Here is a 27960-nt window from a genome sequence, read left to right as displayed (position 1 = left end):
CGCCACTCGTGTCTAGAGGCAATTAGGGACACTCGGGGCGCGCGCGCAGCCTTTGAAGAACTACCGCGGAACTCACGGTGCACGCACATTTTGCGGAAATTGATTTTGCTGCTTCAGTGCGTTGTTGTTTAGGAAAAATTTGAGAGAAAAAATCTATGGAATTTTGAATAAAGAAAATGTTTGGATAACATTTTATCAAGGAAGTTTTTCATATTTTGTGTAAATGAAAGTCACACCATTTAAATGATTACTACACTACTACTACAGTAAGCTACTACTACTACTACTACTACAGTAAGCGAAACTTGTTACATTCCTAGTGAGAAATAACTGATTGCCAGATAGCTGAAAGATTATACATATTACATAATCGACTAAAATTCTTATTTTAACGGTTTTATCTCACACGGTTAGATGGCAGACGCGAGGCGTTTTTAACTGGTAAAATCCGACGTTATAGCACAAAATGTTAGGGGGAGTCCGGGAGAGTTTAGCAGGTGGGAGACAATAGCCACTGCTCATAGAATTTTTGTGGAACTAAATATTGCGACGTAGTCACACTTCTTAGACTCCATAGGTGCGTCCCACCTCGCCCACGAATTTCCATTGCGATTGGCAGTTTGGTTTAGGAGTGACAAGTGATAACACATTTTCGAGCCCGAAAAGTAACTTTTTTCAATTTTCGATATTTGATTTCAGTTGTTTACTATGAATAGATTCCAGCATGTCATTTATATACATCGTAAAAGTAATTATCCTAGTTCCATTTACGGTAGACGGTTTTTACATAAGTGTTATAGTTTTTTATAAAAATGTAATAATGGACAGCTTGGCCTGGGGTGGGAGACATTACCCTGGCATCGGGAGGAGACTTTACCCAGGGTAATCTGGTACTTTTATTGCAGATAATCATCCAAAATGCCTTTTAAATATAAAAAGGAACATCTAGAAACAGGATCAATTTAGATCTGTCAGTAATAAGAAATGCTATAGGTATTAACATCGATAAAGGAAAATTATTAGAGGTGTTGCCCCAGTAGAAACCAGTTTATCCAGATCAACCAGTTTTAATAGAAAAAACGTGGCTGATTTTTTTGAAACCTCAAAGAATTAAATTGTTACACATTTTCATTCAAGAAGATTACATTTCTTTATAGAATTATAGTTTGAAGTAATTATTTTGCTTATTTTTAAACCCGGGTAAAGGCTCCCTACTTGCGGGGTCAAGTCTCCCACCCAGGCGGGAGATATTAGCCAAATATCATTTTGGTTAAAATTGTTAATTACTCCTAAACTAATAATGATGTATTAAACTTTCTTAGAAGAAAAAAAAAATTAAAAAAAAAAATCTTTGGACAATTTCACACAGCGCCAGCTAGCCCCAAAGTAAGCAACTTAATGCTTGTGTTATGGGTGCTAGCTTAACGGATATACTACTTATATACTTTTTTTTTTTCTTAAATACATAAATATTATACATAGTCACACCCAAACCCGTCACAGAAATTAAAATTCATCATTTCAATTTCTGCCCGGCCGGGAATCGAACCCGGGACCTCTCGGCATAGTAGTCCGTTCTGAACCACTACACCAAACGGCCGACAATATAGCTAAAATATAGCTAAATAATGTAATGTGCGTTCCCTTCGAGAGGCCACTGTGGAAAACGAAGGTTTCGTATACATAAAGATTTAGCAGAACCTCTAAAACAAATGTAGCCAGAATTATAAATTTGTAGGTGTTGTAAGTTGGACGCTACAACTCGCCGAATGTGGTCCCTCAGATGAACTATGTCAAATACCAAATTACTGAATCTGACCAAATAAGATGATTTTGATGAATGGTAATATTTAGGAGGTAAATCGTAGGGCTACATACGAAAATAAGACCTTTGGATAGTTACTGCAAATAAAGAAAATCGAATCAGACGATGGGCCCTCAGTTCTCCAGTGCACAAAATTTACTTTAATGCTACAAATTGGAATTTGAGACTAAGTTTCTTTGGTAAGGTTTTAATTTTAGCAGAAGTAGCCACAATGCTACCCTGAGAGTACAGGGTTTATATATTCTACTAGTACAGAATAAAAGCTCTAGTAAAGTGAGCCCTCGGGCCACACGTTTCAGAAAAAACTTATCATATTTAGAGACAAGGTGGAAGGTGTATTAATTTACACATAATACTATAAAAACGTAGTCATTTCGTAGTACAAACTTAAGTATTTGTGTGGTGTGTAAATATTTCCTTTCTTGAAATAAAACTGACTCATTTATGTGTGAACAAAATATTCGTATTAGGGTAACCACACATCAGAAAATTAATGGATAACTAGAAAAAGTGTCCCTACACAACCAATACCACGATTAAAAAAATTCAAGATAAAGTTGTACTGTTAAACATTTCTATAGATAGAGCATAATAAAACAAAGTACACTGATAACAAAATTACCATGTGCGATTGTGCGATTTTCACTCAATCGTCGAATTCAACTCGGCTGGGCAGCGTCCGCCGGGAAGCTTCGCGATATTCTCACGTCCGAAATACCGCAGTGTCTTAAGAACTGTGCCACAGCGTACTGAAGGAGATATCCGAAAGTGGGGATGGTCCACTGATCGGCCACATGCTCAGCAGGACGAGGTCGGTTGTAGAAATAAGATACTAACATTAGCCTAAGTTTTTACTAACATTTATGGATCTCTGTTATCTGAAATAAATACTTTTTATATTATTTTATTTATTTAAGACTGACCAGTGTGTTTTGCCAGTGATGGTATACGGATCTGAGACGTGGTTGTTTACTATGGGCCTCATGAAGGCTCAAGGTCACCCAAAGGGCCATGGAGCGAGCTATGCTCTTAATTTCCCTACGTGATCGAATCAGAAATGAGGAGATTCGTAGGAGCCGGAAGACGTAGCGTGGCAGGACCGACGATTTGGTGAAGGTCAAAGGAGGTACCTGGATGCGAGCAGCACAGGACCGGGCATTGTGGAAATCTTTGGGGGAGGCCTTTGACCAGCAGCGGACGTCTTTTGGCTGAAACGAACGAACGATTCACTGCTACTGATTAATGAACCGCGGCATTAATCGATTTTGTTATATCACAGCTATAAATCTATTCCGTATCACACAATGCATAGGTAATTTAAATAAAATTATTTTTACGTAGTATTTAATTAAAATAAAATCAATAGACTCGGATTTATCTCAAAATACCTCTTAGGCAATCGTACAGAATACCTACTTATACTTTCGTTTTGAGTTTCCTAAAAAAATCGACAATGTGGTTAACATACACAAAATCATTACGGAGAATTTAAGAAGCAAGATATTTCTTTAAATACTTTATATAGCAATAATATTTGATTACAATTTTAAACTGCAAATTTTGTACATAAAATGCTGTAAACTATTTTTATCAAACAATGAGTTGGGCGAGATATTTATCATGGAATTGGTTTTTAGCGTGTGTTCCGAGGGCTCACTTTACTAGAGCTTTTATTCTGTACTAGTAGAATATATAAACCCTGTACTCTCAGGGTAGCATTGTGGCTACTTCTGCTAAAATTAAAACCTTACCAAAGAAACTTAGTCTCAAGTTCCAATTTGTAGCATTAAAGTAAATTTTGTGCACTGGTGAACTGAGGGCCCATCGTCTGATTGGATTTTCTTTATTTGCAGTAACTATGCAGAGCTCTTATTTTCGTATGTAGCACTACGATTTACCTCCTAAATATTACCATTCATCAAAATCATCTTATTTGGTCAGATTCAGTAATTTGGCATTTGACATAGTTCATCTGAGGGACCACATTCGGCGAGTTGTAGCGTCCAACTTACAACACCTACAAATTTATCATTCTGGCTACATTTGTTTTAGAGGTTCTGCTAAATCTTTATGTATACGAAACCTTCGTTTTCCACAGTGGCCTCTCGAAGGGAACGCACATATAATGTAGCTTAAGATACAATTAATAAAAAATTGCGATTTGTAAGTATATAAATATTTATGAGCATTTTAGTGGAAGGCGGGTAAACTCTCCCGGACTCCCCCTACTTCCTACCCACGAAAATGGACCCGACTCATATTTATTTATTTATTATCTCTAATCCGAAGACCACGTCAGCTTCCTTATCCTCTTATTCCTTGTCCCGTTCTGCAATTAGGAGCAAATTGTGCGGAATCGCTCCTGTTTGCTCCTCCCGGAAATTGTTCCTACAGTCAATATTAGGGCGAGTGTACCCTTGGCCACCAACTTGTCTTATCACTCCACACAAACACTAGCAACCTTATCCCTTTGTAATAGGATTTAAGTTCGCATATCCTGATGAAGAAGGAGGCAGATAAACGTTTCTTAGATCGTAATTGTGTATGATTGCAAGTACAAGGGGTAGTCTAAATATTGACGTGCGTGTTCGGTATTGAGAGATAATGGTTTTGTAGGCGATGATAGTTGTTTTGGGTCCGCGGCGTATGTTGGCTATACTCGTTAAGTACAGGATCGGTCCCTGAAGCCGAGGTGAATGTCACACCACTCACACCATACATGCCATCCATAGTATAGATAAGTGTGTCAAAATCAATCATAAATTAAATATAAGGAAAATGATTATTTTCTTTTTATATATTTAGAAACATTAAAAAATTTACGAGAGATTTTCAATATTCGCAGTAACAGTTGTAATAGAATTTTAAGATAAGTCTTATTTACAAAATGTGTAGATAATTCGAATCGTTCCCGACTAAATTAAATCGACAGGATAAATAAAATAGAAGAATTTATCCGTAAAAGAAACTCCCGTAATAAAATAAATTGAGGGTGAAGTTAAATATTTAATTCAGTTAAATTAAAAACCTACTTCAGTCGCTTAGATTTTTTGTGGTTTTGCCCAGACAATTTAAAATACCTATCACGAGCAAATCAAACACTATTCCAAGGTATCCAGAACGTAATAAAACCCCTAAATTGCTTTTAAAGTGTTTGCTTTCCAAATCGCAATCGCGCGTAGAAATCCTTGAAGAAATTGAAAGAGGGGAGAGAGAGGCGTTGCATTTTATACCGCTAGCGACATCTGTTGACACATAAAATTGTGTTCTATTCTGTGACACGTACTCATATTTAAGATTATTTTTTTATTATTTATTTTATAGCGAGTGATACCTTGATTTTTTTTTCTCCTCGCCAATATAAAGGAAGCAAGCAATAAAGATTTATGAAACAAAATACATTATCATAATGTTGTTTATTATTTTTTAAATTCAATAAAAAAAATCAAAAAGTGTGCGTTGGCCGGGAATCGAACCCGGATCAACTGCTTGGAAGGCAACTATGCTGACCATTACACCACCAACGCCACATGCTGGATGGGCGAAATAACTGATTACATTATATTTTGCCGTCGCGTCATTCTGTATTATCAGCACTTTGATATTGAGAGAATCACGCTTTGGCTATTCGATAACAAAATGACGCAATGTAGAGCCATAAAAATCGGTTTTATTACGATTTAAATACCAATTAAATAAAAATAGAAATAACCAGTAGCTTTATTTTATTTTCCATCTATTTATGGTTCATTTTAACTAAATTAAGTTGATATTATAATATTTTTTGTGATAGTTGGAACAAATAATCTTATTTTACACTCAAGCGCAATGACGTAATTTATTGAACGCGGGCGATCTTCTGTTCGATTCACGGTGAGAGGTTTTTCCAGCACCGACAAAATGCTAACTCGCAATATTATTATTACCTGCTTATTTCGGAATGCAAAAAGATTGTGAATTTAATTTAATGCTAATTTAAACCGTTGTTTTTCTAAACAAGCATTGAGTCTCAATTTCGTCGACGCGCCCTCGATACGCAACAAAGGATGACAAAGCTACGAGTAAGTGCATCAAGGAACTCGTCAAACGCTGCACTATCAAAGCCAATTAAAGTTGCAATGGCACTAGAACGCATGCTGCCTGCGCGGCCGCGGGCAGCGAGTGTGTGGCGACCACGCTACGGAAATATCGAGGGACTACCTATCAGCAGAGTGTAGACCAAATCTTTCATTTGTCTTTGGTAAAAGTGCTTTTTTTAAGCCTATTTACAGAAATAAATGAGTTTTTATTGTTTTTTAGTGTGCTCCTGTGGAGGAGGCTAAATACGTAAATGATGACGATGATACACGTTACACACAGGATCGGCCAAAAAGAGTGTGAACAACATCAGTATCCAGGACAAAAAAGCACGTTACAAAACCTTATCTTATCAGATCATGCACAACAGAAACAGAAGTCAACATTTGTTTCAAGGTTCCGCAAAAATTCTGATGATTCAGTGATCCAAAAATTTGCTCTTACGTTTCTTTTCCTACACGCGAGCGCTAACTGTGCCGATTTTTACCCTAACCGTTCAGGTATGTAATCATGGATGATAGTCCGGGATTGTAATTAGCAGAGCTGGCCACCCCACCTGTAATCAGGGCTAATAGACGCGCGTGCGCTTTGATCTCGCTCAAAGCGACGAGGGCCGATCCGCGAGACGGGACTATAGCTTAAGTTTGGGTAGACCGGCCGATTTTTATTTGGGCCTACGACTTTTTTAAAATTTTAATAAAATGATAAAATGCAATAAAAATAGAAAGCCAAAGCAGTAATATCTTTTTAGTCTTATTTCCTGCGAAGAACTTCAATCAGACTAATCGGAAGACTAAATTAATAACTAGAATGATCTCCCAATATACACTCCTAAAACAGATCCTTTGCTACGGAAAAAGTAGGTACTTCCTAAAACTTTTTTCTGCCTCCTTTTTAATAAAATCATGATTCTGTAATGATCGTCTCCTTTTTTTGCATTAAACTTCTCTTCATAAAACTTTAGTTCCAGATTGCTTTGGTGGAGCCCCAATTTGATACAGTTTCAGTAGGTAAATGGACAATTTTAAAAGACGTGAGAAAAGACTCCACTACTTAAGCTGGGTTGCACCATCTTACTTTAACAAACGTCAAAAATCTGTCAAAATCCATACAAAAAACACCGGATATCGTTATAGTGGACGGTTAAAGTTAGGTTGTACAACTCAGCCTTTATGAATTTACCCTCTTCTTATTACTTTAATCCCCTCTTAATGCAAATAATATCTGTTTTCTTTTTTTAACAGTGATGCCAACTCAGGTAAGATGTTTTCATGTGTCATGTCTATCCGTCGCAAGCCCCACCCGCGAAGGCACAGAAGTGGAGAGAAAAGCCGGTGCTATATTGTTTCTTTCTGTTCCGCGGCGGGCCGTAATTGATTCCTTTGTGGGGCGATGCGAGATCGCATCTGCACACGAGTGTGCATCAATATTCAACAGTTAGATGACGTTTAGGACCCGGGTTAATTGGTTTTCTTATGTTTTGGTGATTGGGCACTTGTGGTTATTAGCTGATTGAAGTCGCATTACAAATAGATAATAATGGCACATTATGAGAGTGGAACATGGTAATTGTACATAACATTGGTACATCAATTTCAAAATATAACAAAGAGTGCGCTGATGGTGATTCTTGTGGCGGACTTTTGGCTTGAGCGGTGTAGGTTTGTTGTCGACACAACAAGAAGAAGTGCGCTGATACCACTATCAGCGCAGCGCAGCAGTTTGAAGTAACCACTTACTTCAAACTTACATTTAACAAAATTGTGTAATATGTACGTGTAAATAGTATTAAACGTGATCACATGAAAAATAAATCATGTTTTTCAGTAAAAAGCAATTCACTCAAATGGCATTGTCATAAAATTATGTTTTTAGATTTAAATTCGGAGTTTTGGAATATTCCTATTTCGGTTGTAATTGGTAAACTTTTTGTTGGCGATCCCCGCTGTGAAATTGACCGATCACGTAGCTACTTGTGCGAAATAATCTAAACGTGACTCAATTTGTCTCTGTCAGTGGTGACGAAACTTTCGAAATTATCTTACTTTGGTGTTTACTCATTTTAGGTCGTCCTAAAATATCGAAGTAGATGTTGCTTTTTCTTACTTCGCTGTTTTTGAATCAAAAGTGTGTGCTTTCATCTACTGACTACTTACCTAATAAATGAGCATGAAACACTTCAACAAAAGTTTTGTAACGTCAATCTGTTCCTAATATTTATTGCAATGCGCTTACTTTTCTTCCTTTCTGGTGTTCTATTTTCCCACCTTAAAGTGATTCTGAAGCAATGAACATAGTGTGTAGTAGGTACCTAAATATGTTCTTATTTAGGGAAATACTCGCAAGTAAATAAGAGATGATCAAAATCAAATGAAGTCTTTCTCCAATGTAAGTCTTGCCTGTGCCTTGCTAACTGCTGTCAACAAAAGCAACGATCCCCTTTGCTGCTACATTTCAACGGAAGAACGCTCCGTAATCCTCACCACTATGGCTGTACTCACAAACATTATTACTATTACCGTTTCCACAACAGAACGGATATTTATTGACTGTATCTACACGTGTTAGCAAACACGCTACAACGCGGAGCAAAAGGAAATAATCCGGTTATTGATTGCATTATCGTAAGCAAATACGCCACTTATCGCCTACTCCCGTGACAGTGATTGATACAATCGCACATATTTACTTGGACGAGCAGATAACATCGACCCCCTCTAGAATCCAATCGGTTGAAACATCAAAATTCGATGACTATCAAATCAAATCAAAATGCCATGAAATAACCGCTATTTGGATAGGTATACAAAATTATTGGGTAGATGTAAAAAAGTAAAAAAGTAAAAAAAGTAAAAAAGTATTTATTACTAATAGATGTCACATTGTACAAATTATTCTGGCGGTCTCTGCACTAAGCAGGAAAGCTTGTATCGCAGCGGCCAATACGAACAATTACCTTAAAAATAATGACATCGGTCTTAATAGGACGGACATGTTTAAACTGGTTTAAACTACCTAGTTAACAAGTTAGGCTTAACATTTATAAAGTGTTATTATAATGTTTAAATAATTAAGCCCCCTCTATCTGTAGATAGGCTTTCTGATCTATAATATGAACATGACTACTGATAGGGTCTTATCTAGATGAGCATGACTACAGTCTATAGACGCCGTTTCTTCTAACAAAGGGATTGGGTTAATCGATACTCCTAAAAGGCAAAGGGCCCACTGACATCCCTACATTATAATCAGCATAAACCCGTAAGTGTGCATTAACCTTGACATACAATAACAAAGACCGAATAAAACTAGTAACTAAAATCAAAGAGGAACCAATTACGTTGTCAGCGGGGCCGTTCCGCGCTCGCTCCGGACAGAAATAAAAACAAACTGACGGAATTATTATACACAGAGGGCACTCTTACTTTATCGGTATTTAGTGAGGCACTAATCTATGGTGACGGGCAAAGAAACCAGACGCCAATATATCCGTCCGCGGCCCGTTGGATGAACGGCATCTGTACAAATAGCCGCTGGAGTTATGAAGCCCGCTTCTATGTGGAATGGGTTTTTTCAATATTTGTGTCTGAGTACGTCCGATGTAAACCGTGCCAAACGCAATAACTTCTAGTATTTTGAAATCCAATTGCTGTTTTAATCTCTTTACTCAAATTATGTTTTGAAAACATTACCTGCTTACATGCCAAACGCAATATAGTGAGTATTTTGTTTGAAAACCATTTGGTGTTGTTCTAATCTCTTTTAATTCCACTTTATGAGGTTTCGAAAACATAATTATCTGCTTACATTTCAGGATATTAATATGTTTTCACCACAAATACTGCTGGTATACATGATTTTTCAGTCATCAAAATAACCATTTTCCATAATTTTCAAGTAAGTAGGTCTTAAAAGAAGTAAATCTCAAAATACTAATGATGCCGTTGGTTTCTATAAATAAAAAAAATAAATAAAAAGAAGTTTCGGACAGACAGATTATTCCCGTCCATCCACATAGTTTTTATCACTCTACAAGTTTATGTATTGTGTTAAAAATTATAAACAGTTATCACAGCATAAAACTGTTTTATGGTGGGAAAATCAAAATGGTGTTCTTTCTTTTTTACGATCCATTGTATTCGGCCAGCTACACATTCGAAATTAGAACTCTTCCACTCCCACAACTTTTAAACGGTTTCAAAAGCGTGTGTGAGGAAGTTTCGGCCTCGGGTGCACGCGACGGGCTGCAATTTCCTATCTGTCAGATAGCGATGACAGCGGCAAGTATGGGAGCCGCTGTCACTATCTACACCCAGCCTTCAGTTTGCAGTTCGGCATCCGCTTCATGATGCTAAAGGCTTTTCATTTTCAGGGTTGGCAGAATTTTATTTGAAAGCACAAAAGTATGTTTTAAAAAATATTTTTTATCGTGACTACATGCAGATTAATTAATGTTTAATCAAATTAAATGTACGTGAAGTTTGTTAAATTCTATACTTAGTTAGAACTTAGACCTAACATATTTTATCCAATTTTTTACATAAAAACATGAAGAATCAGACGAAGTATACAAAAATTGTTTTTAGATAAACCTGCCTAATAAAACTACATAACGAAATTGAATAAACTAAAATCTTTACTCAAAACATGAAGAATTCAAGTAAATTGTTAAAAATTATAAAAAATTGCGCCCCCGGGTGGGCTCGAACCACCAACCTTTCGGTTAACAGCCGAACGCGCTAGCCGATTGCGCCACGGAGGCGATGGTTGCCGGTGCGAAAATAAAAAACGCTAACTTCATTCTGTATCACACGCAAATGACAAGGAAGGAGATATGAATAGAGCAGCTTTACCTGAGCAAAACGAAAACCAGTTTAGTGGCTTGTATGGGCAAGCTTCGAGAACTAAGGTTCGCTTTGTGTCGCACTGTGTCGAAGTTTTTATGAACATTCCACGACACAGAACGTAGCTGGATAACGAACTGAGAGCGTAGTTCAAGTTATTTCTACTGGAAGCTGAGTTATGCGATTAAGGTTATGTTGACAAGTAACTCCGGAGCAAAACATTCGTTTCTCAAGTAAACAATCGGTTTGTTAGTGATTTTAACGATAACACCGAGTTATTTGAATAAAAAACATTAAGTGTGTTATGTTATGTTAGTGTTTGTGTTAGTTCAAGTGTTATTTTGCGGTTGAATTAGGTTAGGAGGTTATTTTAACTGTGGTGTAAAAGGCGTTCACGATTTTTCGTAAAAAGCAAGTGTTGGGAGCCGCGATGGCAAACAGGGTGCCTGGGGCGTGCTGCGCCGCTTCTGTTGAACGAGCCGGTCTCCCTGGTCTCCTTCGAGACCTGCAGAGACTATCTGAAGACCAAGATTCTGCCGATATAGTCTTCATTCTTGGGACTTCGGAAGAAAAAGTATACGCGCACAAGATTATCCTCATTGCAAGGTAAGAAAATAAAAACAAAAAGTATTCCCGTACCGGGAATCGAACCCGAGCCTCCTGGGTGAAAGCCAGGTATCCTAGCCACTAGACCATACGGGAGATGAGGAGCAAGGTGAAATATTATAACATAATTTGAGGTATTAATACACTGGACTATTTATTATGGAGTTAATTTTTTGCATAAAAAATACATAAATACCCAAAACATAGCATAAAATAACTCGCTGTTACAGATAGTAACAGAAGCGTAATAACCAAGTTATAAAAACTAATTTCATGCTTTCAATTGAAGGTAAGCGAGGAATAATAAATTAAAGAGAATTTAAAAGTGTGCAATTATGTAAAACAGAAACCATTTAGAAAGTTAAAGCCACCACAGTCTTTATGCGCAGTGCTGGGAAGAAAATTGCGCCTTCACGATTGCACCTAAATTCTCCGTTTCTGATGCAAATGAATAGCGCACAGTATGAAGTCCCCGTAATTTGCCTGCTGACACCCACCGTGTTCACTAATGCACTAACGGGGGTAAGACAGGGCATTTTAATATTCATACCACAATATTTTGTTACCATTCAACTCTAATTTTGGCACTTTGATGGACTACTAACGCCATCTATTGAGCTACGGCCAAACTAAAGTTACTCAAAAGCATACATAGATGTCAGACTAAGTCCGACAAAATTACATTTTTTCTGAGAAACGAAAATAAAACGTCGCCAAAAAGTTTTTGCATCTTAGTAAACAAAATATCCTGAAGATAATTTACATACAAAAAGCCAGCCATGTTTTGTGACATGTGGTTTTAGGAAAAGCGTATCGAGAGAAAAGTTATGCGCAAACTTCGACTGGCCAATGTATTTATTAAAAGATCGGGAAATAACTTCGTGTTTGCGAGGGTTCGAGTTTCTTTTACTTAGATATACGACGTTAGTTTATCCTATTGATACTTTTTATTAGATTTTGTGCGCTGGCAGATATCATTTTCATTGGGAGTCAAGTTTATTGGCTACATTTTCTCTATGAATTTATGAAGTTGGATGTTCGAGCATTTGCTTGGAATTTATTTCTCTTCTTTTTATATTTGAATGAACATTAGCTTTTGACTAATGGTAAATAATATTTGACTAATTATTTACTCGTAGTCGTACTACTTATAGTAATATCATATTTCCCACATTTTTACAAAGTATAATTAACCCTTATTTTTTTGGAGCAGTCAGGTAAGAACAACCTGCATTAATTAATAATAGACACCAAGAATGTGATAACTAACTTGACTAAGTAGGCTTACTTATCTGAAAATTACTAAAAAGGTAAAAAATATTAAGGTTGCTAAGCTACTTCATTTTTCATCAAAGCAAAACATTTTTCCATATTCTAAAGTGTAAGTAATGTCTAGCCAACAAGTAATTCGGCCCCAGGTGCGAGCCGAGATTTATCTGCAAAGTTGCGTCTCCGTTATCCGTCTCACGATAAACTCTCCTTTATTAAATCATTCGTTGCTATCGTTAATTTAAACCTAAACCGGGCAGGTTCTACCGCTGGAGTAACGAGAAATTTTGTTTATGATATCGCAGTCAGATTTTTCAAGAAGCCGGGATTATAAAACAAGTTATCTTTTTCATGGACAAAATGGAGGAACGCAAAATTTTACTTTGCCTGCGGTTGAGTCTACTTCCAACTTACGGTACAAAAGAAATTCTGCAAACCTCAAGAAATAGAAAGCTTTGCAATAAACATGGTACAAAGGGTGTCAATCTTTATCAATCAATGCCCATATTTTTATCTAAGTACTTGCAATACGGGCTACTTGTATAATTAGCCCGTATTAAAATTTATGGATCACTAACAAATAAATTCGAAACGAAAATTACCCAATAACCGTTGCGAATTGCGATTACAAAAATGTCGACGCCTGACAAAATCTTGACTGCAAAGCTAAAATACGCTAGTACGTCACGTCACTCAATTTCCGCAGCCAGCAGAGGGAGTTGATCAATGTGTCGCCCGCTGACGTCACAGCTCGCTCAGCTCAATTTATAGCATCGGTCTAATTGCACGCGTATTAATGCTCAGAATGCTCTCATTAACGCTGCTGTAATAATGTAATAGTTGACACAATCTTTTCCTGCTGATATGACAACTTTGTAAGGGGGTCAAGAAGACTCCACTACGTAGAAGGGCCTTACGTCCATGTACTCGTACAAGATTAAAACATCACGCACTTATATGATGAGTAAGTATGCTAGTGATAAAAAAAAAACTCAAAAGAAAAGGGCTAAAAACAATTATAAATTCAGGCATTAAGATCCTGTATAATGAAGGTGGTATTAATTTGTTGGATAAGGCGAGACAATCAAGAGACTTTGATCATCTTTAATATCTGTGCCGGTATGCACAATACTAAATCTCTTCATATCTTATCTTGATCACGTTCACAGTGTCAGCACATTTATCACGTATAGTGCTGATGCTGTGACGTCATTTACCTTTGATCTATATCGTATAAATAGTCACGCAGTTCACACTAATAAACAGATTAATATCAGAGACTAACTACAACCCGTGTCTCATTCATACGGTCCCCCAACATGGCACAAATTGGTGACCCCGACGAAGAAGATGATCCCGATGAAGTTGCCACAAATTGGTGACCCCGACGACGAACCGGACGAAGATGGCACAAATTGGTGACCCCGACGAAGTCGAAGAAGAAGACGAAGCCGACGAACGACGACGAAGAACAACGTACCAAGCCAACGTGATGTGAGACGTAACCTCCATCACCCACCACCATCTTCAGCATCAGCCTCCGCCAGCTTTCATCTGACATGGAATCAAATTGGCTACCCCGATTGAGCAGAGCAAATCCGTGACGTCACTTCAACATCAATCATCGTCATCATGTCAACTCCGTGCAAGACAACACTACGAGAAGTCGCTGCCAGTACCCCTGTCACATCCGTATTCCCGAATTCTGGAAGGACCAACCTCGTCTGTGTAGCTGGAATCAGTCTTGGAACTTCAAAAGAATCAAATCGCTAATAAAATATTAGAGAATGCAAAAATAATGAAGTCTCAGCAGTTCAACAGTCAACTACAACATCAGCAAAATTCAAGACCAAACAATGGAAAATGTGCTAACACAGCTATAACATGTGCAATTGAAATAATAATTGTGCCATGACCGTGAAAATTTGCGACGCAGCAGTTACAGGCCAAGGTCGCCTAGTCAAGTAAGAAGATTTTGTTATTATAATATGTATCAACGTATGCAGAAAAATGTGAATAACCATGTGATTGGAAACAAACGAACCAAGGAAACTAAAAATCGCACAGCCAGCACGGCTTCTGTGCTATCTACCCGTCTAACCGCCTTATTTTTACCGACTGAAAAAGTGGTATGAGGTTTTTAATCGTTACGGGAGCAACATATGATGTGATAAGCAACAATGCCAAATGAGCAATATGTTATAATATACCACGAATGGTTCAAAGATAAAACACTTATGGTGAGAAAACGCTGACTCTTAACTTGGGATTACAAACATTTAGAAAAATGTGAGTCCCTCCAGAGCGAATATTTCTTAGGTTATCCGATAACGAGCCAAGGAATCGCCCAACAGAGCAGAAATAAATACAAAGCAATTAATGAATTAAAACACAGTCAAGGAATTGAGAAAATTACGCAGCCGCGTATCGAAGTTGAATACTTTGTATATTTCAAGAATGATAATTCGCCTATCCTTTGGTCTTCAGAAGCTGATAACGCTTATGAAATGTGCAAGGACACAAGGCATGAACGCTGTGACTACAGCGCACCCATCGCGTAAAGCCGAGCTTGCGCGAGGGCAACCCACGACTGTGAAAACGCCAGATAAGGAAAAAGCCAGTGGTTATATTTTGTTATAATCTCATCTTTATAAACGTTTCCCCATTTTCACGACATGATTTGTATAACGTAGATAGTTATTGTAATTTGTATTATGTAATTAGCACATTATTTTTATTTCTTGTATGTAAGTATGTAGAGATTGAACATTGAACCTGTATTAACGTAGATAATTTATGTATGTTATTGTAATTAGCGCATTATTTTTTTTTCTTATTTAAAGGGGGGGAGTACTGTGCCGGTATGCACAATACTAAATCTCTTCATATCTTATCTTGATCACGTTCACAGTGTCAGCACATTTATCACGTATAGTGCTGATGCTGTGACGTCATTTACCTTTGATCTATATCGTATAAATAGTCACGCAGTTCACACTAATAAACAGATTAATATCAGAGACTAACTACAACCCGTGTCTCATTCATACGGTCCCCCAACATGGCACATATCTATCTAGAATTCTAGATCGAAGATTCTATAGGTACCTAGTATAAATGATTCCTGTAACTTCGAGATTCTTACGGATATTACTTTCACAGTGAAAGGTGATCGATGCGTCACAAGCACAACTCGCTCGCTCAGCTCAAATTTATAGCTCCGCTCTAATTGTGAGCGGGATGGATGTTTTCATTACAGAATGCTGTGGCATTAATACACACGGCTAAACAACGACGAACTAACGGCTCGGTTCTGCAGGGAAATCATGTCATTGTTCTGTTTGTTTTATTGCTTTGCTTTGCTGGTGAGATTGCGATATTCAGCTTCAGATTATGGTTATTTGTTTAGTGAATTAGATGTAGTCTAGTCTTTACAGCAACAATTAAATGAGATAGCATTCGGCTCCTACGTTAGAAGAAGACGCGGGTTGAAATCTCTGCACAATAGAAACGTTTAGTGTAGGTACAAACAATGTAGAACAACAAGAAAACGTCGGAGTTAGTCCATATGAGTTTCCTTTAAATTAATTAATCTTAAATAACAACGTTCTCTTAATAGTACCTACATTCAGAATAAGACTCGTAAAAACAATAAATGAACGTATAATAAAATTATACCTGAACAATCCGCTTCAGTCCCACAAATGAGTTTACCAACTTTGCCATTGTCGCGTATGTTCCGAACTTATCCGTTTAAACCGCGAAATCAAACAATGGAGCCGAAACAGTACTTCATTTGTTCCGTTCCATTGAAAAAGTAAGTGATTAACTTTGAAACGTATTTTCAACTGTTTTGTCGCAATCGCAAATGAGCGAAGTTGGCACCGCAGCGCCGCGGATGGAGGCGACAACTTTCATGGCGCAGCGACACCTAGCGAGTGGGAACGTTAACTTGGAATTATTTTAAGTTTTCGCCTGAAACTCTTGCAAGGTACAGGCACAAGTAACTTTGAAAAGTTATACAGCATTAGTATTTAGCATTGTATTTTATTCAAAAAATTACACATTCATTAATTTATTTACCTAACTTATGTAAACTAACTAAACCCAAAACGCTTATCTTAGGCGTTTAGTATGGAAATATTCGTACAATTAGATTCCGAAGCCGCCCGTTACCAACATTTACTTAACTCATCTGCATAAACAATATTTGATGGCTGATTTAATTATCATAATCACCGTGTTCAAATTGTAATGGTGTTGGTAGGAATGTAAATAATAATGCACGATACGAATAAATCTATTGGGAAATCTTGAAATAATATTTTAATTCGATCAAGAACCACCAGATAAAGTTTAAAACATAACCCCCATTTCATCAAGGACAAGTAATTAAATAATTTGTTTGCCTTTCAAAAACCAATTTCCCATCTTTCCCCCCAAAAAAACACTAGTTTTCCGGTTATTGTTCATGTCAAATAAAGATCGCAATTCTCAATGCACCGCGCGACGCCGCGTGCTTTTGACATGTCTCCAACCAAGGGTCTGCTTATTAGGTTCCTTGCTACGATGCTACGAGTATGTTGTCTACTTAATTGACTGTTGTGACTTTAACAATACTGACTCTTTTTAATTTATTTTAAATCCCAAAATAGGAAATGATCCTTTTTTGGAGGTCTGAATGTTTTATTTCGTTATCCGATTAAAATTCATAAAATAAAATTAAAATTCATAAAATTCATTTATTTTTGCAAATAGGCTTTAAAAAAGCGCTTTTACACGTCCCAATATTAACCCTACCACTGCTTCGGGACAATAAATGGGCCAGTGCTGAGAAGAAGCAGCGCAAGAAACTCAGTCACTATTGTCAGCCTCCTTTTCAAGGTTTTACAGTCTTTAAAATATACAAATTATAGTCATAAGTATTGATGCGAGCTAGGTAGTTAAACATTCCAAACATTTTTATCCTTTATATAATCATCAACTTTATAGTAGCCCTTTTTCATTAAGGTGCTTTTGATATGTGCTTTAAATTTATGAATGGGCAATTCTACAACAGTTTGTGGTAATTTATTGAAAAGTTTAATACATTTCCCCATAAATGAATTACCAATCTTGTGCAGTCTGAAATTTGGAACGGCAAGTTTATTTTTGTTTCTTGTATTGAACTTGTGTAAATCACTCTTTCTAGTAAATTGCTCTATATTTTTGCGAACATATAAAAGGTTTTCATAAATGAACTGTGAAGCTACTGTCAGTATATTAATCTCCTTAAAGAATTCTCTCAAGGAAAATCGGGGTCCAATGTTATAAATGGCCCGCACTGCTCTCTTCTGCAGAACAAACACAGTTTCAATGTCAAAATAATCCGGCTATCCTTATTAATGATGAGAGGTTGGAACGCGTAAATGTCGCAAGGAATCTGGGTCTAATGTTGGACTCAGAGATGAGGTTCGCCGAGCACGTTAGTGCTAAGATTCGTGGCGCGTTCTATCGCCTCAAAATGTTATACCACATTAGAGACTTTTTGGCCGTACGGATTAGGATTATACTGGTAGACTCCTTAATTCTTTCCCAGTTCAACTACTGTGACGTAGTCTATCACCCTCGCATTCTAGTTGTGACTGAGAAGGCCATTCAGCGTGTTCAAAACGCTTGCGCTAGATTCTGCTTCCAAATACCAAAACGTTCTCATGTTACACCTTACCTTAATAAGGAACGGGTTCTTAAGATGTCAGCACGACGAGAATTACATTTTATGACTCTTATGCATAAAATTGTCGAAAGTCATAAACCTCATTACCTCTACGAGAAACTTGAGTGGACAAAGAACGCACATGGTCTGAACACTCGTGGCAGAGTGGGAGATAAATTGTGTATACCCATACACAGGACACAAGGCTTATAAAGGTTCTTTTTAGTGTCCGACCGAAACTAGTTTTACGACCGAAACCGAAAACGAATTTCGGCAACGGTGTCTCTTTCGGCCGAAACCGAAACCGAAACTTCCTTACAACGCTCATATTTTGAGGGAAAAATAAAGAAATGCGAAAATGCACTGCCTGAAAGAATCGCACAACCTACTCCGACTACATGACTAGCCGCGCTATGGAACCGGCTGGGAAGGGGTACCTTTGTTCAACAATAGATTCGAAAGTAATAGACGTAGGCTAATAAATTTACATTCGTTTTGTAGAATAGCTCAAATACTAATAATACAATGCAAATAAAACATACTTTAACGACCTGGTTTTTCTTGTTTTGGAAAATAACTGAAAAAGAAGTGAAAAAAGTCATGTTTTTTTCTACTTAAATCCATTCCTACTCCCTTAAAATGTATGAAACTTGTGTCTGTTTTCTACTTAACTAATAGAACATTTTATCAGCTATCGCATGACATAAAATATTTGCTCATTAGTGTTAAGGTGCCCACGCAGTCACTTGTTTTTGAAAGAAGAGGTGAATTCTAAAAATTAAAAACTTAAAGGCTTGTAATTTTTTGAGAAATGGGTCAAGCCCCAAATTTGAAGTATTTTCATCGATAAAGTTGTCCATAGATCACGCCCTTAAAGTTTGATCACTACATGCCCGGACACATTGTCGTCGTCGTTTCAGCCGAAAGACGTCCACTGCTGGACAAAGGCCTCCCCCAAGGATTTCCACAAAGACCGGTCCTGCGCCACTTGCATCCAGGTACTTCCCGCGACCTTTACCAGATCGTCGGTCCACCTAGTGGGAGGCCTGCCCACGCTACGTCTTCCAGCTCGTGGTCGCCACTCAAGAACTTTTCTGCCCCAGTGGCCATCAGCTCTTCGAGCTATGTGCCCCGCCCACTGCCACTTGATTTTAGCGATTCTGCGGGCTATGTCAGTCACTCTGGTTCTCCTACGGATCTCCTCATTTCTGATTCGATCACGCAGGGAAACTCCGAGCATAGCACGCTCCATCGCTCTTTGGGTGACCTTGAGCCTTCTTATGAGGCCCATAGTAAGCGACCACGTCTCAGAGCCATACACCATCACTGGCAACACACACTGGTCAAATACTTTTGACTTGAGACATTGTATAATACTATAAATTAAGTATAAACTATGATCGTAATGCACATTCGGTTTCGGTCGTAGTTTCGGCAAGTTTGCCGCCGAAAACGAAACTAAACCGAAACTCGTGTTTTTACCGAAACTCAACCGAAAACGAAACCGAAACCGAACATTCGGTCGGACACTAGTACGCTGTATTACTGTGCAGGAGACTGGCACCGGCTGAAAACCAGCGCTGCATGGACCTAGTGCCGTACAGCTTACGCTGAGCCGGATGCCCTTGTCACCTTATTTTTAATTGTTAAGCTGTGTTAAAGTTGTATTTTTTTTTGTTATGGTGACAATAAAGGTTTATTTATTTATTTTATTTATTTATTTATTTTATTTCAATGTCCGCAGCTGAGCCCCACAACAATATGCCGTATGACATTATACTATGAAAATAGCTAAAATAAACTAGCCTTGCCGTTTCAATGTCAGTTAATTGCCTTATCTTTCTCACTGCAAAAGCAGCTGAACTGAGCCTTGCTGACAAGGTTTCAATATGAGGACCCCACTGAAGTTTAGAGTCTAAAGTGATTCCCAAGAATGTTGTGGAACTTATGCTATTTAATGGTTCATTCTTCACCATCAATTGTGTGGGAACCTGCCTCACATTAGGTAAGGTAAATTTAATGCACTTAGTTTTGTTTGCATTTAACAATAAGTTGTTAACAGTAAACCAATGCAAAACCTGTGAGAGTGTGTCATTTATATCATCAAGGTTTACTTTACCTCTATCAACTTTGAAAATGAGAGATGTGTCATCAGCAAATAACACAATATCACATAGATCTTTTACAAAGTAGGGAAGATCATTAATATAAATAAGAAATAGCAAAGGTCCCAATATCGATCCCTGCGGCACACCCATGGTAAGAGCTGCTCCAGAAGACTCAGTTCCATTAATACAAACTTTTTGCTTTCTGCCTGTGAGATACGAGTTCAACAGATAGTAATGCCCGTTTTCACCATCAATCCCTAATTTTTAAGTGACCCCTATAAAAACAAAATGCCTGTTATGTATTACCGTAGGGGTCAAATTAGGGATTGATGGTGAAAACGGGCATTATTGTTATTTAAATACGTGTCACCTATGTTATTTGTAAATGTTTTAACAGTACTGCAAGTAAAAAAAAGTTTTAAGAAATATGTATTTGAAGTGAATAATATTTTGAGAAAAGCGATATAAAAAAGATCCTATGAATTCCGAGATCTTTCAGAAGCATTTTGCAGACTCAATGAAAATCGCCCGTTTTTACAAATAGGTACCTACCTATCTACCTACCTATTATTTTACGATAGACTGAAACTAGCTTTCGTTACGTCAAAGTTGCGTCGCATACACGTACGTCGCGCGTCGCGACCGCAAATTGGATCGCACCGCACCGCGCCGCATCGCCTGCGCTTGACGTTTGCCGCCGCAGCGTTATTTTTAATAACGTCCACTTTTAACGTATTTGCTGTTTTCATTTACTTCGTCGCGCCAGAAAAAAGTGTGATTTAAGTGAACTTTATGCTGAAGGCCTTTCTTTCCCATATAAAAAAAAAACAAGATTATTTTACCATTCATTGGCCAGCCACATTAGTGAGAGAAATACTTAGTAAACTTGTACAAAATTTCTGACTGTGCTGGTCTTAACATAAGCATACTTTTTTTTTAATAATATACGAGTAGATAGGACAATCAAATTGATTGGAGCAAAACATAATAATACTCATTATTTCCAAAACAAACAGTGCCTCCCAATCAGATGTGCTCTTAACGAACATGTTTTTAATATTAATCATGTCTGTTTACCGGATTGGGGCATCATGAAATTACTTTAACGGGGAGCCTTGAATGGCGCAATCAGCAGTATTTGCATTGCAGCCGGATTGCATGACACCGCCGCTTAAATAAAATCACTGAAAGAACGTGAAAAATATGCGCAGGGATGACGAAAGCTATTGACGATTGAAAATGATTATGGTTATTTTTAAATATTTTATTGGAACGAAAACTAAATAATATTATATGAATATAGGACTCGAACGTGTTTGGTTAAATACTAAGTAAAATGAAGAATTCTAGGTAAAAATATTAAAAGTTAACCTGAATAACCACATGAGTAAACAAACTTTACTCTGTGCTAGCACTGCATAAACGATACCTACTTATTTATATCTAATTAACTTATTGCCACTGTAATTATCAGAAAGGTTTTCTCTTGGTAAAGTAATATCCACTTGATATTTCCACTTGATCAAAGATCATCTAACTATAGATCTCACACATCTTCCACCTAACTTCGAGACGGTTGTGAATCTGTTTAACGTCCAATTTTCTCTTTCATGACTTCAGTCAGCGTTCATGTTTATAATTTTATTTCAGCCCATCCCTATAGGAATTCATTAGCCAATTACCCTCCAGCTAGTCTACAATTTGCGCGAGTGTGAATGGCGGGGATTAACTGCCACGATCTGACTTTGAAGGGGTCGACCCTGGAATATTATTTCAATAAGGCTTCACTTCTATCTCATACATAGACCCAACGTGAGGGATAGAGACACTAATAAAGTCAACATATCGAAGTAATTTTGTAGAGTAGGGACCCTAGGATGAATTGGCTGACGACTCAATGTAAATGAAGATATTTTTAATGCCGCTCATGTTTCAATTTGTGTAGTAATTTTTGATGCATCAGAGTGAATCGTCGACAGTCGATCAAAAGATACCTTTAATGATATAGGTGGATGTGAAAACTATTTGTATAATAATTTTCATTTCAGTCTCCTAGGATAGTGGTAGGTATAACTAAATTAAGATGGTGACGGTGCGTCGTCCTTTTAACAATTTAATTTGTAGGATAACTGCCGAAGATTTAAACCATTTTAAGAGTCAAATAAAAAACTCATAAAACTCATTTATTTCTGTAAATAGGCTTAAAAAAAAGCACTTTTACACGTCCCAGTATTAACCCTACCACTGCTTCAGGACAACAAATGGGCCAGTGCTGAGAAGAAGCAGCGCAAGAAACTCAGTCACTATTGTCAGCCTCTTTTTCAAAGGTTTACAGGCTTTAAAATGTACAATGTTATACATAAATATTTATGCGAGCTAGGCAGTAACGCCTAGCTAGGTAAAAATTACCTCAATGCCTGAAGACTAGAGTATATAACCAATGTGTGTTACCAGTGATAACTTATGGCTCGGAAACGTGGCCTCTCACTATAGGCCTTATACAGAAGCTCAAAGTTGCACAGCGTGCTATGGAGAGGGCTATGCTTGGTGTTTCTTTGCGAGATCGAATCAGAAATGAGGAGATCCGTAAACGAACCAAAGTCGCTGACATAGCCCGACGGATTAGCAAGCTGAAGTGGCAATGGGCAGGGCACATAGTACGCAGAACTGACGGCCGATGGGGCAGAAAGGTTCTGGAATGGAGGCCGCGTACCGGAAAACGCAGCGTGGGACGTCCACCTACAAGGTGGACCGACGACATCGTAAAGGTAGCAGGGAAGCGCTGGACGCAGGCCGCTACCAATCGATCAACATGGAAAGCATTGGGGGAGGCCTATGTTCAGCAGTGGACGTCCTGTGGCTGAAATGATGATGATGATGATGAGGCAGTAACGCATCACAAACATTTTTATCTTTTAAATAATCATCGACTTTATAGTAGCCCTTCCCTTTTTCATTAAGGTACTTTTAATAATGTGCTTTGAATTTATGAATGGGTAGTTCTACAACAGTTTGTGGTAATTTATTAAAGAATTACAACAATAGTTTGTCCTCGTCGCCATCAAACCTGTAATTTTCTAACAAAAGACGAATAACAATCCTTCCATTTCTAACTTAATTCCCGCCAAAATTTCATCCCGTCAGCTGCGGCGGGCGCGCCATTTTGCTGGATGCGCGTCGCGGTCGCGGTCCGCGGTCGCAGATTCATCAATCATGAATTCGCGGCACTATAAATTCAGGTAGTTTTGAACAAAAGTACCTACTAAGGCGCGTGTCTATGCTAATGTAATTTATTATCGACATATCCATTCATATATGAGATATGGAACACTGAAAAATGTTATTATGACCATCATTATGACTCCGATATTACCTACATAGTATCCGGACGAGAGACTAAATATTATGAATCGTGATTGAAACGTATTGAGGCGACCATGCGCCACCTACGACGTATATTGTTATAAATGCCTTTGCCGCCTGTCTGTAATGTCTATCATTAACATTAAAGCCAGTCTGTAGAAAAATACAAAATCTAGGGATAGTGAAACTACTGGTGAGTTTACACGGAAAATTGTATTCTGTTACATTTTGCAATTGACAATATCTTGTACAATCACAAAACGTTGTGCCAACAAAAAGCAAGACAATCAATCTTGCTCAGTCTGCGGCGGGCGCGCAGACCGCGTCGCGTCATCAGTCATGCCCGGCCTGATACAAATTGTGTTTAGTTCGCTAATAATCGCGGGGGTGATCTGTAAAGCATTTGCTGGGAAATTAAACAACGAAGACATTGCAATTAATTCGTGCCCATAGCTGTGTCATAGCATTCCGCGCATATTTTTCCATTACACATAGGTACCGAGACAATCCACTACTGGCATGATGGGCGATGCTACGGAAATTGCAGAAGCTATTCTAGGGTTTTTTTTTACAAATTATTAGGTACCTATGTAAAGTCTATTGTTTTGAATTGAGGTTTAATTTTACATTTATTTTCTTACATGAGATGAAGATGTGTTTCAGAGACAAATTAATCACCTTCGTGACATCTAATAGGCGGAGAATCAATTTCTTTCCCTGATTCGAGTAGGTAGTTGTTGATTAATTCTTCTTCCCCTAGAAAAGGGTCGGTGTCAATTAGGTGGTGTCGTGTCTTGTAACGTCCCGTACGCTGGACACGACACATCACAAGTTAATTTTGGCTGTGCGAATGATATTACAAAACTAATCTCACGTGCCTAAGGTAGAATGGAATAGAAGGTGGGAACCGATTTAAGAAATAAAATATAATATAGGATGGAGCAAATGAAATGAAGAAGAATTAATCAATAAGATCCTACTTGACATGACACACAAAGAAAAATATTGTAGGAAATAGTCCGGCTGAACCATTTAAGAACCTAGTAAGTGCAGCGGAGCAAATTTTACAGGAGAGCGAAAAAACGCATTTTCATTTGCCTTGCTAAGATGCTTAAAGATTTGGATAACTTCCGATGTTTATATTAAAGATTAGTTACTAAAGTGTACTTTATGGAATAAAAGAATATATTTAGTTAAAAATTGCAAGTTTTATGCTCTTTACTAACACTAAAAAATATTTTTTCGACAAAAGTGCCTCGTAAAAATCAAAATCAAAATCGAATATGAATCAGTACTCATGTAGTCCCCAGATTTTGATATGGTTACCGAGTGTCAGCCAACAGAACTCGAAATAATATTTAAATTACAGTAGCATTTTACCTCTAGTAAGTCACATTGACCATTTTGAAACCTAGTAAGTCCATGCACTTACTAGGTTTTAAATGGTCATTGTAACTTGCTAGGTTTTGATAATGGTTTTTGCAGATTTGAATTGGACTTACTAGGTTTTTAGCAACGCGTTTCTCCGGTGTTAAGTGTAATAGAGCGATTTCTGTCTTCACATCCTGTGGAGACCTTAATTCTAAGGTGATTTATGACAAAAAACGAAAATCTGCAAAAGTGTCCCTTACTAGGTTCTTAAATGGTTCAGCCGAGTCAGTGGGAAATAGTAGTGATGATTACCGAAGAAGTAATTCTTAATGATCATGATGAACATGAAATAGAAGAGTTTTAAAAGGATTCAACATTTGACTAGACCTTAAATCTTATTGAAAATACTGAAATCAAGAATGAAGAAGACTTGCTATCAAAATATTGAGTTACTCCGGTACAATTTTCATGAAATAATAGTCTACAAGAAATCAATTACACAGTTGTAAAGCTAATAAAGTGAATTTGGTCAGAAACAAAAGGCTTCCTGAATGGGGTCAGGTCAAGTCCTCGAGTCGGTTACAAAAGATATGCAAATGGCCCTTTTGAAAGACAGATCTACATCTCCGTCCGTGGTTTATAAAAGCTAAGGCACGTAATTGAATCAGGGCAGAGGAAAACGTTTTTGTTGAACTCTGAAATGATTGAGTTGCTTTTTGTGTGACGCGTTAGAATTTCCATGAATTATAATAAAATTATTGTTAACAAGGCTTGTTTGTCGTGAAGTCGGCAAACTCACTCAGCACGAGTCTCACACCACTGTCTACTATTTCTAGAAGTAGAAGTAGTTTTGTTTGAAAACGTACTACCTAGGTTTCTAGTTTTAGGACATAAACAGAGTTGTGGTTTTGTTTCAAAATTTGAAATTTCCACGTTTATGTCTACAAGCTGAGTTTCCCAAACTGGTTCTGACTCGCGTCAACAGCTTTTGTTTATTTTGGTTGTAAACATAAAATAAGAGGGAAAGTAATTTTTACTGGTCTTTTTGCAAGCCATTAATCAGCATCTGCCACGCGGCGCGGCATCAAACATAGATTAAATAACGTAACACAACAACAAGCAGAAAGGACATTTTGATACCTATTTACAAATATATTTTTTTATGTTAAACTTAAAGGGTGTCTGTCTATGGGCGGCGGCAATCACTTATCATCAGGCGATCCGTGTGCTAGTTTGCCTCCTGTCCCATAAAAAAAAGTTTAACTGCCTATCTACCCACTGTTGAATCTTCTTTCAGTTCAACCCTTAGTAGTAGAAAAGTAATTTTAGCTACTATTAAATACTTATTGTATGAAGTCGGTTAATTCATTGTAGGATAGGCTCAAATAAGATTCATTTGAGGCTTCCAGATATCAAAGTTAAACAGCATTTACCTAGGTACAAAGTAAATGTTGTCTGAAATAGGTACCTACACGTTTAAACCAATTTCCTAGCTCCATATTTCGCTCGTAAAATATGAAGCTAGATTGCTTACAGTTTGTATTTCGCGTCGGACGTCAGTGACGTAATTAAGCAAACTTAATTACATAGCTCCCACCAGCTATTACATAGCCGTGCTGGTGTCTGGCTAATTCATTAATAATCTAGGCACCGCACGCGACGCAGATTAATGGATTCGGTACAAAATTCCCGATCGCAGCCTCAAGTGATTAATTCGGAACGTGCTACCGCGGAGACAACGCTTCCTAAAGATTAAGCAAGCGCAGATGGTGCTCTCCTTTGAGTTAAGTGGTTTGATAATACGGTTAGATATCTTAAAATTCCCCGCCTGCCAAGCGTAGGGATGAAAAAACCCTCCACTATAGTAAGTAGAGGGGGCTCATAGTCCAGCTGTGGACTGCAAAGCGCTGTTGATGATGATGATGATCTTAAAATTCGCCTATCGTGGTCCATTGCTGAATAGAGCAGCGACCATCTTCCAGCAGCGTCTGTTTAAGTCCCGCTACATTCCTACAGCCCATCTAATAAACAACATATGAACTGGATATATTATAAAATTGCAGATAAATAACAAGCTATAGATTCTAAAACACTGAATTGGAATTTACGTCTATTTACATGAGGTAATTTTAATTTTATGTCATTTCCCGAAGCTATCAGGTTAACCATGATAAAAATTAAATAAAATTCATTGCCATCTCACCGTTATCATTTATCGAGAACAGTTTACACTTTGGGCATAAACTTAAAGTCCCGTCTTCCGAGTCCCGAGATGCTCCGCTCGCAGCGCAGGCGCCGATAAATCAATTAAGTGGGAATAAGCTCTGGATCCCATAATCCCGTGGGCACCGAAACTTTTTAATTGTCCAAATATTTTGCTAAGCGGCTACATTGATCCTCTTTCATGGCGGGAATTGGTTTTCAAGTTGTCCTTTTCAAAATAAGAAAGTGGACTTAAGGTATTGAACGTAAATTGTTTTATCGCCTTACCGGATTTATGAGGATAAGAAAACAAACTTATTCGATATTTATCTTAATGAAAATAGTTTCAAATTGAGTATTGGGTCGACTACTTTTATATCTTGAAACTGAAAATTTTCAGTTAGTGAGCCATAGATTGTTTTACTTTGCTAAGCGCTCTGAAACTTTGTTAAACGATCCGTACAAATACTTAGATAAATCATAGTGAAATGTAAGTTAGCAGCTGCTCCTGCAGCTGAAGTAAGTCTCTCCTGAGAGAATTTATGCAGCTTTGGCTTCGATTTAAGCTCCCACAATGAAGTAGACCAAAGACTTTAGACC

The 27960-nt window shown here is 37.6% G+C and overlaps 1 protein-coding gene and 3 non-coding genes across 4 annotated transcripts in view; 1 reads left to right on the top strand and 3 right to left on the bottom strand.

The window, feature by feature from the left end:
- Window positions 1-5280: 5280 nt before the first annotated feature.
- Window positions 5281-5352, bottom strand: Trnag-ucc (transfer RNA glycine (anticodon UCC)). The gene has a single exon. It is a non-coding gene; the product is annotated as a tRNA-Gly (tRNA).
- A 5238-nt stretch (window positions 5353-10590) lies between these two features.
- Trnan-guu (transfer RNA asparagine (anticodon GUU)) lies at window positions 10591-10664 on the bottom strand. The gene has a single exon. It is a non-coding gene; the product is annotated as a tRNA-Asn (tRNA).
- A 399-nt stretch (window positions 10665-11063) lies between these two features.
- Window positions 11064-27960, top strand: part of LOC135077093 (uncharacterized) — a 29800-nt gene continuing 12903 nt past the window's right edge. The window contains exon 1 of the mRNA XM_063971670.1: window positions 11064-11352. Within this exon, the coding sequence (XP_063827740.1) occupies window positions 11177-11352 (176 nt within the window). The 5' untranslated portion in view covers window positions 11064-11176. The remainder of the gene's footprint in view (window positions 11353-27960) is intronic.
- Window positions 11377-11448, bottom strand: Trnae-uuc (transfer RNA glutamic acid (anticodon UUC)). Its single transcript has one exon. It is a non-coding gene; the product is annotated as a tRNA-Glu (tRNA).

Source organism: Ostrinia nubilalis, chromosome 13, assembly GCF_963855985.1.
Source record: "Ostrinia nubilalis chromosome 13, ilOstNubi1.1, whole genome shotgun sequence".
NCBI classification, from domain to species: Eukaryota; Metazoa; Arthropoda; class Insecta; order Lepidoptera; family Crambidae; genus Ostrinia; species Ostrinia nubilalis.
The sequence above is the reverse complement of the archived record's forward strand: the minus strand, read 5'-3'. Positions and strand labels throughout refer to the sequence as shown.